Source organism: Siphateles boraxobius, unplaced genomic scaffold (genome assembly GCF_051911475.1).
Source record: "Siphateles boraxobius isolate OS27281-9 unplaced genomic scaffold, OSU_SipBor_1 8, whole genome shotgun sequence".
Taxonomy (NCBI): domain Eukaryota; kingdom Metazoa; phylum Chordata; class Actinopteri; order Cypriniformes; family Leuciscidae; genus Siphateles; species Siphateles boraxobius.
This window is the reverse complement of record NW_027509208.1, coordinates 38,783,602-38,799,951: the sequence shown is the minus strand read 5'-3', so window position 1 is coordinate 38,799,951 and position 16,350 is coordinate 38,783,602. Positions and strand designations below refer to the sequence as shown.

The 16,350-nt window shown below is 37.6% G+C and overlaps 1 protein-coding gene across 2 annotated transcripts in view; it reads left to right on the top strand.

Moving 5' to 3' along the window:
- Nucleotides 1-16,350, top strand: part of dnmt3aa (DNA (cytosine-5-)-methyltransferase 3 alpha a) — a 62,696-nt gene that overhangs the window by 36,461 nt on the left and 9,885 nt on the right. For both annotated transcript variants that reach the window (XM_077220648.1, XM_077220647.1), the window contains exons 7-19: nt 5,594-5,827; nt 7,397-7,555; nt 7,633-7,740; nt 7,897-8,053; nt 8,945-9,094; nt 9,177-9,221; nt 9,837-9,916; nt 10,001-10,113; nt 12,410-12,593; nt 12,938-13,022; nt 13,825-13,970; nt 14,052-14,142; nt 14,962-15,110. In XM_077220648.1, coding sequence (XP_077076763.1) covers nt 5,594-5,827; nt 7,397-7,555; nt 7,633-7,740; nt 7,897-8,053; nt 8,945-9,094; nt 9,177-9,221; nt 9,837-9,916; nt 10,001-10,113; nt 12,410-12,593; nt 12,938-13,022; nt 13,825-13,970; nt 14,052-14,142; nt 14,962-15,110 — 1,701 coding nt within the window. The remainder of the gene's footprint in view (nt 1-5,593; nt 5,828-7,396; nt 7,556-7,632; nt 7,741-7,896; nt 8,054-8,944; nt 9,095-9,176; nt 9,222-9,836; nt 9,917-10,000; nt 10,114-12,409; nt 12,594-12,937; nt 13,023-13,824; nt 13,971-14,051; nt 14,143-14,961; nt 15,111-16,350) is intronic.

Genomic DNA, 16,350 nt, shown 5'->3' with positions numbered 1-16,350 from the left:
AAGGCTGGTCCAAAAGGTAGGCGGCAACGTTATGCTGCCTTCTGAAATTTTGGCCAAATTCTAATGCAGCATCGCATATATTTATCACGAGAGATGCGATAACAGAATGCACTGCAATGAAAAAGTCTGATAAAAAAAAAAGTTATTTTACCCAATATTTGTGTGTTTCCAGCATGCTAATATCAAACTCTCTTATAACAGACACATGAGGAGGAGACAGAACAATCGCATAAAAATGAATGAGAGAAGTCACCTGTTTTGTTTAGTGTACGAAAACTTCCAACTAATGTTTTAAGTTTTTAAGGAAATATTTATAATCTGATTTGAATACACTACAAAAAAGTCTCTTCTGCTCACCAAAGCTGCATTTATTTGATCAAAAATACAGTTAACATTGTGAAATATTACAATTTAAAAGAACTGTTTTCTATGTGAATGTATAATAAAGTGTAATTTATTCCTGCGATCAAAGCTGAATTTTCAGCATCATTACTCCAGTCTTCAGTGTCACATGATCCTCCAGAAATCATTCTAATATGCTGTTTTCATGCTCAAGAAATATTTCTTCCTATTATCTATATTGAAGTTGTGCTGCTTAATATTTTTGAGCAAACCATAATGCATTTTTTTTAAAGATTCTGTTATTATTTACATTTGTGATCAATTGAATGCATTCTTGCAGAATAAAAGTATTCATTTCTTTCCAAAAAAGTAACAAAGCAAGGCCGCTCAATAGGGTTTGACCTACAGTTGGCCCTGTGTGTGTGTGTGTGTGTGTGTGTGTGTGTGTGTGTGTGTGTGTGTGTGTGTGTGTGTGTGTGTGTGTGTGTGTGTGTGTGTGTGTGTGTGTGTGTGTGTGTGTGTGTGTGTTCTTGAACTTGAATCTGTAAAGCTAATTATAATTCTGTAATCAGCAGCACTTCCAGACTACACACACATCTCACAAGAGTACAGATGAGAACTACATGACACACATTTGCATATGTGATGATTATTTATTTTTCTGATCAGATTGTCGAACTATATGCATCATGTTTAAACCTTTATTTAATGCTGAGCTCCTGAGATGGATGTTTATACCAGGTTTATATCGTCTGCTTTATCGTTTGACTGCACTTTCTATAGAGTTTATGTGTCTCCATTGACCCGTCAAACAGGCCTGTCTTTCTGTATTTTAGTGTCTCTGATTCGGTACGATTAGCTCCTCTGTGGTTGGCCGTTTAGTGGAGTTAAAGGTCAAATGAGGCGCTTACGACCTTCCTGCAAAAGTTCACACGAGGAACCAACAGCTGCTAAAAGGAATCAAAGTTTCACTCTCACATACAGTAGTTACAAAAGCGTCGCGAACGAAACTACGAAAAGTTCTGCAAGTTGTTGTTTTTTGGATGCGTCGGGGGTCAGGATGGTCAAACCGACAGAGCAATGTTTTGAATAGACTTTTCAGGGAAACTTACATATAAATGGTTTACTTAAAGTAATTTATTTGGGATATGAGAAAGTATTTTAACATTTAACAATGAAAAATGGCTAGTGGAAACTCATTGGTAATTTTCCTTTCCTGAGTCAGTGGTGCTGGATCTGTAATGTTGGTTTCCAAGTCATGGGAATCTTGTTGACATCCTCAGAAAGATTAGAATCTGTTTTGTCTCCTGCCAAACCCACAGGGTTTCTAATCTGCACGAAATGATTCTTGACTAGACGTACACTGAGGGGTGCTTGATATTGACAAAAATATATATGCTTTCCATCATCTTTTGTGTCAAATTCTTACATGTAATCAATAAATTCAATTAGAATAAGACACAATGGGGCTGTTTCCAATCAAATGAAATCAGTATCAACAAAATTAATCTTTGCAGTGCAAAGGAGAAATAAGCTGCATCTGAAGTGGCATTTAGATGCATTTACACAGATTTCCATTACACGAGAGTAGATGTTAAAACTTCATGCTGATTTGTACTCGGCTTTCGCCAAGATAATCACCAACTAAGACGTAGCTTTACAGTAACCTATGCTTCTCCATCCATTTACGCTTCTTTCCATCTGGTGACGTGAATCTTCTGTCTGGTGTTAATACAGTGTATAGCGCGTCAGCACACACAACGGCTGCAACCACAGTGCTGTCCCCCCATAACAACCCTCTGGATTGAGCGGAGTAGGGAACATCTCTAGGGTCTTCAAGTGGAACCTTCCGTCCTCAGTGTTTCGTCGACTAGCCCACGACACCTCAAGTTTATACAAATAAACCAACAGTTGCTGCTGAGACCTAACCACAATCTCACAATCTCTCCGCAACCCAACCATACGCGCCAACCCGTTTGACTAAGGCTGTCGAGCCCCACTGGTGCGTTAATATGCAGTTTCAGTGGCAACGGTTCCGTATGGCATACCACCTACCACAAAACACAATATCTGCCCAACCACCCGTCATTCACGCAATATACAGAGGAACGTAATGACTGTAAATACTATACAACCTATACAAATAAACCAACAGTTGCTGCTGAGACCTAACCACAATCTCACAATCTCTCCGCAACCCAACCATACGCGCCAACCCGTTTGACTAAGGCTGTCGAGCCCCACTGGTGCGTTAATATGCAGTTTCATTGGCAACGGTTCCGTATGGCATACCACCTACCGCAAAACACAATATCTGCCCAACCACCCGTCATTCACGCAATATACACAGGAACGTAATGACTGTAAATACTATACAACCTATACAAATAAACCAACAAACCTTTCAAGTTTTCAAGAATTCTACGAAACCGTAGCAAGGCGGCCTGTACTCAGCCAGCTAGAATCTTTCCGTCTCAACCACAGCCAGTTGCTGCTCCTTTCTGCTGCTTCAGATACGTTCTTTACTGTGCGACGCAACTCTTGGCCACTGAATCCGACGTCTCTGAGGAACCGGGTTGTAGAGTGTGCCACAAAACCACGACAACCCACTTCCACTGGATAAACCTGGACTCTCCATCCTCGCTGTTCTGCTTCAGTGGCCAGATGAGCATACCGCAGTTTCTTCCTCTCATATGCCTCATCTACCGCATCCTCCCATGGCACTGTTAACTCTATCAGTTGAACAATGCGTGCTGATCCAGACCACAAAACAATATCTGGTCGTAGGTTAGTGGTGGCAATCTCAGGTGGAAAAATAAGCCGTTGATCAAGATCAACCAGCATCTTCCAGTCCCTAGCAGCTTCCAGTTGTCCTGGGCGAGAATTGGTGTTAGCACCTTTTCTTGGTGGTTGCTCGCCTGGGCGGAGGAATATTGTCTTCTGCGTGTAATGTTTTGCTAGAACAGGCGGCAATTTATTGGTCATACTACGCTTGCCTTCCAATGCTAAAGCCAAACATCGCAATACTTGGTCATGGCGCCAAGTAAACCGACCCTGGCTAAGAGCCACCTTACATCCTGTCAAAATGTGCCTTAATGTGGCAGGTGATGAACACAAAGGACAAGATGGATCCTCTCCTACCCAGAGGTTTAGGTTCTGCGGTGATGGGAGGACATCATATGTTGACCTAATAAGGAAACTGATCCTACTCTCTTCCATTGACCAAAGGTCTTGCCAGCCCATTTTGCGTTGTTCCACACTCTCCCATCTCATCCACTCTCCCTGCTTGGCCTGGGAAATGGCCTTTATACATCTCATCCTCTCCTCCTAATTTCGGACCTCGTTGACTACCAGCTTCCTCCTTTGGGCTGGGCCTGCCTTGTACCATTTCGGAGGAGCTAAACTGAGCCCAAAATCCCCTCTTCCATGCTGTACCTGTCCCACGATATCCCCAATTTGAAGGGCAGCCTTTGCATCTACTACAGATTTCTTTGCTGACCACTTTCTACCAGTTTTTACCACAGGGGCTGCCTCCCTTACACATTTGTCGCGTGACTCTGCTAAAGTCATTTCCAGTCTGACCTTGGCACACTTAAACTCCTCGGTTAAAGCAGAGACTGGCAGCTGCAATACTCCTTTACTATAAAGTCCCACTCTGCTGAGGCAGCGTGGAACTCCCAACCATTTCCTGATGTATGAACTTATTAACGCTTCCAGCTTATCCACTGTTGTCAAAGAAACCTCATACACAGTCAGTGGCCACAGCAACCTTGGCAGTAGACCAAACTGAAAGCACACAGACTGTTTAATGCAGCATAGAGGGACATGAATGCATTAAACCTGCAGTTACAAATGCATAAATTATGGTTTCGTGTTTTAATCATAAAATGTTGAATATTGATATTTTGAAATTATTTTTAAAAGATTTTAAATGTGAAATTAAAGCCACCACTAGGTGGCAGCAAGTCACTGTTTTTGAGTGAGTCATTGAGCTTTAACCGACATCTGATTCATAAAAAAATAAACTAAAATAAACCTGATTCATTCAGGAACGAAGCATTTAATGAGTGAGTCATTGAATCATTCATTCAAACGATTTGTTGATTCAGTAGCGAAACACCACTGTGGGGTTCAGAGATATATAACAGTCCGGTGGCTTTTAGTTTGTTTGGGACTATTTTCGATAGTTCGATAACTATATTAAATGACATACATAGTTATTTCCCTCATCTTGAATATTGTTTTTGTTTGTTTGTTTTTTGAAGGTCATAAAAAGTCTTTTTATATATGATTTATTCATTGAATTTTTCACAACAACAGAGACAAACACTCAACACAAAACAAAAAAAAATGAATAAAACATCAATACATAAACACCAACACAAAGTCCAATAACATTACTGGAGTTGAGTAGGTTAAAGGTGACAGAGAGAGGAAGACACAGAAGAGCTGCCACATGCAGCCTCCTCAATCCTCAACCAGGGTGGAGGCTTGTCACCGGAGCAGCGCCAGAATAACATGTTACGAACATTCGCAGCCCAGTAATAAAACAAGAAGTTGGGTAGTGCTAAACCCTGGGTTTTTTTTTAAATGCATTTCAATAGACTATATCACGCATCATGTGCACTCTAAATGCGCAAGCACAACTAGTCTTTTGTAAAGGATCATGTGACACTGAAGACTGGAGGAATGATGCTGAAAATTCAGCTTTGATCACAGGAATAAATTACGTTTTAAAATATATATATAAAAAGAAAACTGTTATTTTACAATATTTCACAATATTACTGTTTTTACTGTATTTTTAATAATGCAGCCTTGGTGAGCAGAAGACTACTTTAAAAAAACATTGCATTTTACTGACCCAAACTTTTGAATGTCAGTATAACTCGACATGGTTTTGCAATAAAAGACTATAGAAACAAAGATTATGAAGATGCATATCATTCATGTGAATTGAAGTGTAAATAAAGCGGTATTTATTTCCAGGATGCCAGTAATTCCGGAGTCCAATACACACACAGAGACATCTTATCTCCTGTTAGCTGAGAGTTTGTCCTCACATGACAGTAAAAACCTGTAGGCTACATTTCCAAAGTGATTTCAAATCAATATTTACCAAAACACACATACAATTTAGTGTGTTGTCTTGCTGGCAAAAGAACATGTCTGCTTTTGATTTGCAAACAATATGTATACTGTATTTCACCTTGTTTTAACCGCATGTGTTTGTTGTTTCCGTGTCTTTAAGGAGGAGAAGACCCACCCGATGACCAACATGAGTGACACAATGGACGACCAATCAGCAGTGAGCTCTCAGAAGGAGGAGGAGGAGCCAGTCGTCAACCTCCCATCCACACCCACACCTCAGCAGCAGCACACTGACCCCGCCTCCCCTACGGTTGCCATGACGCCTGAGCCGCCTCCTGTCGCCTGCGGCAACAAGGTGATGGCGAGATCCTCAGAGATGGATCTGGAGTACGAGGTGAATATCTGTGCTGAACTTAAAATCTCTTAAAAATAACTCTTCATTGGTTGTTTACAGCACTTTGAAAGGGGTACTCTGGTGTTGACTGACTTTAAAAAAACAATTAAAGGTTTTTTGTTCAGTTTTATTAGATATGCAAGATAAACTGTTGTCTGGCATGAAATTAAATGTTTAAAAACGCAAATATTTTAAATTATAATTACATTACATTACAGATAATTTTTGCATCTCAAGTTTTGGTCAAAATTATGAATTTATTATGATTTATATAAATAAACAAACAGTACAATATTATTATTATTCCAGATTAAATATTATTTTATTTAATATTTAGTATTATTGTATATTATTTCTTAATTAGTAATATTTTTATTTATTAGTAATCCCAAATAGTCATATTTATAGTCATATTGAATGGGTCAAAAAAACTGGGATTGTGGCTTATGAAAAAGTTGCCATTAAACAAATATTATTTAAAATATACTTCATTTATGTGGATTCTGCATTTGTTTGAGGACTTAATGCTTATTACGATTCATATGAATTAACAAAAAGTACAATAGTATTATTGCATATTATTTTTTCCTTCATTTAATATTTTTATTTAATAATATTAGTTTATTATTATTTATCTTACTAATTAATCAGTATAAATAAATTAGCACTAATTATTATTACGGATCATTTCTTATTTTCTTTAATATTATTACAAATGATTCAAATTAAACTAGTGATAGTAATCACAATAAAAATAATATTTATTATTATTTTATAGTCATATTGATCAAAAACAGTGGGAATGTGGCTTATGAAAAAGTTGCTATTAACAAATATTATTTAAAATATACTTTAAAATAAAACTATATTTGTTTGAGGACTTAATGCTTAAATATATTTATTATGATTCGTATAAATTAAGAAAAAGTACAATAGTATTATTACAGATACATTTTTCCTTTTCTTTGATATTTTTATTTATTAATAATAATAATAATAATCACAAGACAATCGTATTTATTATTTCATACTCATATTGAATGGGTCAAAATCATTGGGAACGTTACTTATGAAACGTTCCCATTAAAATGTGCTTCAATAATTCTATATTACATTACATGAATTTTCAATCCCTAAATATATTTATTATGATTATAAATTAAAATGTACATAAATTAAAATAGTATTATTAATTAAATAACAATATTAAATAATATATTATTAATTTTATGATACATTTTAAAACTAATTATTAGTAAATTAATATTAAATAAAACAATATTGCAACTAATCACAGAAAACTGTACAATTAATTCCTGGAATAAATTCACAGCCCTACTGCAAACCTCACATGAAATAAAACCGCTCACATAAAATTTAGTTTGACCTCCTGATTTTGATGATTAGCATTTTTGAAGGTCAGGCAACTGCTTTTTTTCAGCGACCATTTGTTGAAAAAATATATATATTTCAGGATTTTGTTTCCTATTTGTGGCCTTACAGCCCCCAGACTGAGTTATATTTGACCTGCAGTGTGTGTGAGGTTAAACTGAAGCTGATATTTCTCAGGACGGCCGTGGGTTCGGGATCGGAGAGCTCATCTGGGGAAAGTTACGGGGATTCTCCTGGTGGCCCGGGCGGATCGTGTCATGGTGGATGACGAGTCGCAGTCGGGCCGCTGAAGGAACCCGCTGGGTCATGTGGTTTGGAGATGGTAAATTCTCAGTGGTGAGTCAGTCGTCCAATCAGGATCCTTCATGAGTGCTGATAACAGACAGTATAGTGAACATCCCTCCCTCTCTCAGGTGTGTGTGGAAAAGCTGTTGCCCTTGAGTACATTTTGCACATCTTATCATCAGCCCACCTACAACAAACAGCCCATGTACAGAAAAGCCATCTATGAAGTTTTACAGGCAAGTCATGCAGAAACAAACATGATATTTCTCCTGATAGTGACACTAATGTCTTTGACTAAACTTTATCTTACACATATAGTTTTCATGGATGTGAATAGGCGTATAGACCAGCATGTGTGTGTTTTCTCATGCTGTTTGTGTGGGTCTGGACAGACGGCGAGTACGCGTGCAGGTAAACCGTTCCCTGTGTGTGCATCCACGGACGACTCGGACTCGGGGAAGAGTGTCGAACTGCAGACTCAGCAGATGATTGAATGGGCCAGTGCTGGGTTCCTCCCCTCCGGTGCCAAAGGCCTGGAGCCGCCACCAGGTACCAGCTAATTTCATTTATTTATAGTTAATTATTGTTGATTATTTATCATAATAATTAATTACTTCTAAAAGTATTATTATATAAGTTATACATTTATTATTTAATTTTTAAATGTTTAATTAATGGCATTTATTTCATTTTTATAAATGTATTATTGTTTTCATTATTTATTACATTTTATTTAGATAGATTTTATATTATATTATTATATTTAGAATATTATATTTCAATAGATTAAAAAAATGTATTGCAATTAATCACACCGTTTTTTTGTGTGATTAATCACACACTTATCGTTGAGTTAAGTATACATCTTTTATCAAATCTAATCTAATCTAACTGTGTGATATAAATTACATTAATCACGCAATTTTACCTGCTTCAGTAATTTATTTGCATTAAATTATTTTAACACGTTAAGGATTTTTAATTAGTAGCATGCGTTAACAGTCCTAATTTTATTGTATTTACTGTATATGTTTTATTTGAATGACATTTTATTGTTTTGTTTTAATTAATGATGTTTATTTTATTTTGATCATTATTTTATTATCTATTATATTTTGTTATATTTTTGTTTTATTTAAAAATGTAAAAAAATATGAATTACATTTTTTTTACATTTTATTTAGATTAATTTAATTTATCATTTATTGTATTGCTCAAATAATATTTTGGATAGCTCTTCTGAATTACTGGGGACTTATTCTCAGTACAAACATCTGAGAAGCTAAAGACTTTTCATTTCTATCTTATAGATACAATTGAAATATTAGAGACAATGCATTTCTTTCTTTGTGTGTGTGTGTGTGTGTGTGTGTGTGTGTGTGTGTGTGTGTGTGTGTGTGTGTGTGTGTGTGTGTGTGTGTGTGTGTGTGTGTGCTCTAGCGGAGCGGAACCCTTATACTGAGGTGTATCCAGAGATGTGGGTGGAGCCTGAGGCTGCTGCGTACACAGCTCCGCCCCCTGCCAAGAAACCCAGGAAGAACAGTGTTGAGAAACCCAAAATCAAAGAGATTATAGATGAAGGAACCCGAGGTATCACAAACACACACATGTGCCAAAGCAAACTGTCTTCGCATTTCATAGTGATTGTTAACGCATGTGTTGTTTTCCTCAGAGAGACTCGTGTATGAAGTCAGGCAGAAGTGTCGCAATATCGAAGGTGAGTTTGGTTTTGAATGTGACCTTTGACCCCTGGTCGTTTGCTCTTTTTAAACAAAACTGACCTGAAACATAACATCCAGTTTAGTGACACTGTTAAGCATAGATTTGGGCATCATCAATACTTTGCTTCTACATCAAAATAATTCTCTATGCAAACAAGAATCTTCATAGGGCGTGAGTTCCAGTTGTGTGCTATGCATATTCATGAGTACTGTATGTAGTAAACCACCAGTATTAGGACATTACAACTGCATTTTGAGACCACAAACCTCATTTCGGGAATACACAAGGGCTAGTGGTCAATATTACTATTACAAATATATGCATGAGTGTGAATATATGTATTTCCAAAAGTTAACAAATGTAATAAAATACGTTAACTTTTGGATGTCAGTCAGGAAAGAAATCCTGATTGATATTACTTCTGGTCCATTTATCACATTAGAAACAAGTCAAGTTGAGCACATTGCATTGTGGGATACAATATATAAAGGCAAATGTGGTAGGGTCAGAGTGTCATAGGACAAAATGTGCATAGTATACATACAGCATAAATAATATGGTACAGTAGCGTGCTATTCCAAACATCACCATGGAGTATTTTTTTGTGCAGATATCTGTATTTCCTGTGGAAGCCAGAACGTATCTCTTGAACATCCTCTGTTTATTGGAGCCATGTGCCAGAGCTGCAAGGTACACATGCACACATTTCCACCTGTCAATCAAGCCTATTCTGACTTCTGATTGGTTCTGAGGTGGTTTTCTGTTCCCCTGCAGAACTGTTTCCTGGAGTGTGCGTATCAGTACGACGATGACGGTTATCAGTCGTACTGCACCATCTGCTGTGGAGGAAGAGAAGTGCTCATGTGCGGGAACAACAACTGCTGCAGGTGTGTGTGTATGGCCTTTTATGTATCATCTGCTGTGTCCACATTAATCTGGATAAATTTTAAGACGGAGTTTTTGTTTCAAAGCGCTCTCTATCCACACTAGCTTTAAAGGGGTATTCGGCAACTATTTCAACTTAATAAAACCGTTTTGAAATTATTTGGATGGTTTAATAACCTGTTCTGGTGACAATGATGACTTTCCCCGCTCCCCCCAGCGTTCCCAGGCGGAAAACCAACCTTGCAACATGGGGACTAACGTCCCGGTAAGTTGGAAATAGGAAGTCTCGTGAGAGGCGAGAATTCGCTTTACGGCAATTCGTCATTAATACACACGCCGCCCTCAATGTGTATGATGTATTACCCACCTCGGTAGACATAGCTCCACACGATAAAGTTGGCCGGCTCCGATAACAACAAATGCACATGAGCAGCGGTAGAAAGGGGGAGGAGGGGCCGCAAGTGAGTTTTTTTTACGACATTGGTGTGAAATATACGCCTCAGTAGGGGGAGCTCGTTGAGAAAAAACATGCGACAACAACAAAAGTGAAAATCAGCGAAGAAATAGCTAGAGTTGCCTAATGCCCCTTTAAAGGGCATATTGCAGGTTAGAGGACCCAACGAGTCAATGTATAGAAAAATAATGTAGTAACTAGATTTTCTTTAAAATATACTTATAAATACGCTACATTGGCTTCTGGAGTCGTTTTTGTGAGACGATGTTACTTCTGCATCTGTAAATGGGCGTGATGTAACGGGCGGGAGAGCGGTCGATTCAAACAACAGGAAAACAATGAATCGCAATGACATTTCGGACGCTGAGGAAATTGTTCATACTTACTCGTATGACGGACTACAGCCATACAATTATGAGCCTGCTGTGCTGCCAAGAGAGGACAGGATTAATGTTAGACAGAACAGCGGTCAGAGGAGACAAATTGAGTTGTGGTGTGAGGAGAACAGGACAGGTGTCTTGGTGAGAGACCAGTGTTAACTTATAGATACACGTTCGCTAGCAATATACACTGTGCTCACAATATTGTACAGATTATTACCATCATATATCAGTTAATAGCAAAGCTATTATTGGCCATCTCTAGGAGTATTGGAACTTACCAATAACAGAAACTAATAAGCTTTGATCAGGCGTATGTCATGCTCATTAATATCCGTCCAGACTAACGTTGCGAGATATAACTTAGCGGTTTCTCATCGAGAGACAGAGAGATATTTTTATTCCTAAAGCCCCGTTCACACCGCCAGCGACTTTGTCGCTGTATGTCGCTCGGCTCTGTACTGTTAAGTCGCTTATGGGCGTTCGCAGTGCTGTCGCTCTAATGTTATTGGTAGACTGCACGCCTGGTCATATCTATACAAATTACCATCACAAGTGATTTGTACAACTATATAATTTTAATTTGACTAGGAATTAGGCTCAAAAGAAACATTATGCTGTTGGGCGAGTGTTTTTATATTACCATAGCAGTTTTCAGTGGATTAAATAATTTACTAGATTAACGATCGATCAATCAACAAATTAAACTCACTCATAATGTCATAAATTACTAAAACGTCATTCGAATTTGACAAATAATAAATTTTCTTGTCCCTAATAGTCAAAACAATGCAAGGGAAACTGTAAAATGAACTGCAGCAGTACTAAACTTGCATCATAAAATTACACCACTCGAACTATAAATGTATGAATTAAACTCACTGAGACTGTCGACAGTTTCTTTTCCATGCATCATTTTATTATTTCCATATATGTGGTTACAGTTAAATCATATTAAACAGTGTAATCATCCTCGAACTCTTCTGTCTTGCCTGCACTCGAGACGGTGACGTGAGCTCCACTGAAAAGGCTTCTTTCCTATTGGTTGTCGCTCACGAAAATAGCTTCTAATTTGCATAAAGTTTACATTTCTCAACTTTTGTCGCTTGTCTCTTGACGCTAGACACGCCCACATTCTGTCGCCAACGGTCAATGTCGCTCGTGTCACCGGAAGTCGCCAGCGCTCCATTGAAATGAATGGGATCATGTCGCTGCGTGTCGCTGGCGGTGTGAACGGGGCTTAATACACAATTTTGTTCCATGTGTGCTTGTGTGGGAAATGCGAGGCAGCTGAGGAAAGTCAGTGCTGCAGGGAGGTGGATACATACTGGGCTTTAGTGGAAAATGTCGCCCCCCTTTTCAAATTTTCATTTTCAAATGTACCCGGATTAATGTAGAACGCCTGAGAGAGATGAATCAATTTCATCTGTGTGAATCAATTGTTTGTGTGTGTGTGTTTGTTAGGTGTTTCTGTGTGGAGTGTGTGGATCTGCTGGTCGGGGCCGGTTCGGCACAGGCCGCTATCCGTGAAGACCCCTGGAACTGCTACATGTGTTGCAGCAGGAACGTGTCCGGGCTTCTGAGGCGCAGAGACGACTGGACCAAACGACTGCAGCTGTTCTTCGCCAACAACCACGACCAGGACTTCGTGAGTTCATCTAGTTTGGAGCAGTTTGGCAACTTTGCCATCTTGACAAACAGGAAAATATCAGAATCAATGATGCAAACTTCATCAGATATGAGATCAATTCAAATTCTGCTGTAAAGCAGCTGTAAAAAGACAGTAGTGTCATTATTCTGTGTTGCTGTTACCAAAATCAATCAAATATGAAACTAATTCTACATTAGATGATGACATTATTTAGTTCAAGTTTTGTTCTTTTCATTCATTCAAATTTATAATATTACTGACTACAGAGTGTATTTTAAATAACTTTAAAATAACTAGTGGAAGTTAAAAAAAGCAAAATCTGTTCATCTCTCCCCTCTCAGGAACCAGCGAGGTTGTATTCTCCAGTCGCGGCAGAGAAGAGGCAGCCAATCAGAGTGCTCTCTTTGTTTGATGGCATTGCTACAGGTGAGATCATACCTGAAGACCTTAAAGGGATAGTTCACCCAAAAATGAAAGTTCTGTCATAATTTACTCTTTCTCATGTCGTTCCAAACCTGTAAGACTTTTGTTCATCTTCAGAACACGAATGAAGATCTTTTTAATGAAATCTGAGAGCTTTCTGTCCCTCCATTGACAGCTACACAACTAACACTTTGACTCTTATAAAAGTTCATGAAGAGATTGTAAAACTAATCCACATGAATTGAGCGATTTACTCCAAACATTCTGAAGAGACTCAATCACTTTATATGATGAACATTTAATTTAGTCTTTTATTCACATATAAACATTGATCAGTGAACATAAACAGAAGCTCAACTAAACCTACTTGACGCGCGAGATCAAACCTCATTGGTTCTCGCCGAATGTGCTGTGAAACACGAGAATTAACCTCATTGGTTCTCACTCGTCAAGCGAACATGATTGGGATTCCGTTAACCACAACTGATGTGGGAGTTGATGAATGTTTATATGTGAATAAAAGACTTAATTAATTCTGTTCATCATATAAAGCGATCGAGTCTCTTCAGAAAATTAGGACTAAACTGTTCAATTCAGATGGATTAGTTTTACAATCGCTTCATGAATTTTTGAAGCAAAGTTTCTGTTGCGTAGCTGTCAATGGAGGGATAGAAAGCTCTCAGATTTTAATTCACAACTATAAAAATTTAACAACAATGCACAGATTTAGATTTTTGTTAATCAGTGAGCTATCCGTTTAATCAAACACATGTGTAAGTGTGAATATGTGTGTTTTTGCTGTCAGGGCTGCTGGTGCTGAAGGATCTGGGTATTCACGTGGATCGGTATGTGGCGTCAGAGGTGTGTGAGGACTCCATCACGGTGGGGATTGTGCGACACCATGGACGGATCACATATGTGGGCGATGTCAGGAACGTCACACGCAAGCATGTGAGCATTTGTCTTTCTCTCTGTCTCGCACTCTTTTCTCCTGGACGCACTTCTGATGTCCCTCTCTGTTTGCATCTGTAGATTCAGGAGTGGGGGCCTTTTGACCTTGTGATCGGTGGAAGCCCCTGTAACGATCTGTCCATCGTCAACCCTGCCAGGAAAGGCCTGTTCGGTACGACTTCCAGTTTGAGATCTATTTCCTGCATCAAAACCACAATATTTGTGTGTGTGTGTGTATTAGAGCTGCACTATTAATCTTAAAAAGTTTGCGATCTTGATTCAAACAACCATCGATCTAATTCCTAAATGATAATGATTTGGCTATGTCTATTAAACCTTTGACAAGTATGATCACAGCAAACATTCAGATCTGCGTTTGAGCATTTATAGGTATGATCAAAACAGTCTTTTCAACCACATCATATCATTATTTCTGTCTTACAATAATTCAAATGATCACAGAAGTAGGATAAAAGGTTTTAGTTCTGTCATAAACACTGACGTTTACAGCAGCGATACAATTAAATAAAATCTATTTTTTAACAGTCACTTTTCTACACATACTGGTGTAACGATGTAATTGATACAACTTGATGCTTCGAATTAAGATTGAATCAACTACATAGTAACACCAGTAGGTGGAGACAAGTGACTGTTAAAAATAGATTTGTCATTGAATCATTCAAGAGATTCGTTCAAAAACGCTGATTCACCCAGTAATGAAACATGTGAAGTATTTGTGGGTGAGTCATTGAACGATTAACTTAAACCCAAAAAAAAAAAAAAAAAATTAACATTTTGTCTGAACCTCTAGTAAATTTAATTGTTAATTTTAAATTTTTTGTTTAGATGTCTATTCAGAATCCTGGGAGAACCGTGATCTGTATTTTAAAAAAAGTCTGATTCTCTGTTTATCCAGAATCATGCAGCTCTAGTGTGTATTGATGCATTTGTGTTGTAGTAAGTGTTTGTCTGTGTGTGTGTTGTGCAGAGGGCACTGGGCGTCTGTTTTTCGAGTTCTACCGGCTGCTTCATGAAGCGCGACCCAAAAACGGAGACGACCGACCGTTCTTCTGGCTGTTTGAAAATGTGGTTGCCATGGGAGTCAGTGACAAAAGAGACATTTCACGCTTTCTGGAGGTGTGTTTACACACACACACACACACACACACACACACACTCATGCCTAAAGTGAATCACTTGTGCTATTCATCAGCGCTGCCCTCTTTTGGTTGTGCATGTAACAGTCTTTATGTACAGTGAGCACAAAATGGATTTGGACTATGAAAAATGTCTGAATTTCACGTTTGATGAACACAAAGTACTAGTAAATATTTTTAATCTTAATTTTCAACATTAATCTATTGTTTGTAATCTACTGTAACTGATTTATTTGTATTGAAGTGGGATGTGGGTAAGTTTAGGGACAGGTTTGATGGTATGGGTAGGTTTAAGGGTGGGTTGATGGGAAAGGGAGTACATGTAATTACAGAAATTATTTAATCACATGCAGGTATTTTTTAAATATGAGTACAATGTAAAAACGTGTACAATATAAGTACATTGTATCAAACAGTTCATTTAAATGTTAGTTCATTGTAATTTAATGTGGGACCTACAATTTTATCTAATGCAGTTACATTCAACTAATGCAACTAATGTTGATAATTATTTTATTTCCCATTGACAAAAGTGTTTTTAAATCAATTTTCTTCAATTCATAATTCAGTTTTAATCACACAGAAAACTCCATGATCATGTGACTACAATATGATTATTTATTTTTAAATTATTTATTTATGTCAGTTAACAAAATTGTTTTTAAATCAATTAAAATGTCATGTTAATATTTTTTTGACATTTAGACAAGTATCCAAATGCATTTTGGAGTCACAGTATATATAATTATTTTCAACATTGATAATAATCAGAAAGGTTTCTTAGGCAATAAATCATCATGTTAGAATGATTTCTGAAGGATCATGTGACACTGAAGACTGGAGTAATGATGCTTAAAATTCATGAATAAATTACATTTTAAAATATATTCACACTGAATCCAGTTATTTTAAATTGTAATAATATTTCACAATATTGCTGTTTTTATTGTGTTTGTGATTAAATAAATCCAGTCTTGATGAGCAGAAGAGACTTCTTTCAAAAACATACTGAAGGCCTGAGAAAACTGTTTAATGAAACTCTCATTGACAGAGTCATTTAGGCCCTGTCCACACGGAGATGCGTTTAGCTGTATACGTACACATTTTTTATCGGATCGGCGTTTCGTCCAGACGGATCCGGCGTTTTTGGAGACTGAAACCGCTATTTTTTGAAACCGGGTCCCAGGGTGGATAAATCTGAAAACGACACCCTTGTGTTT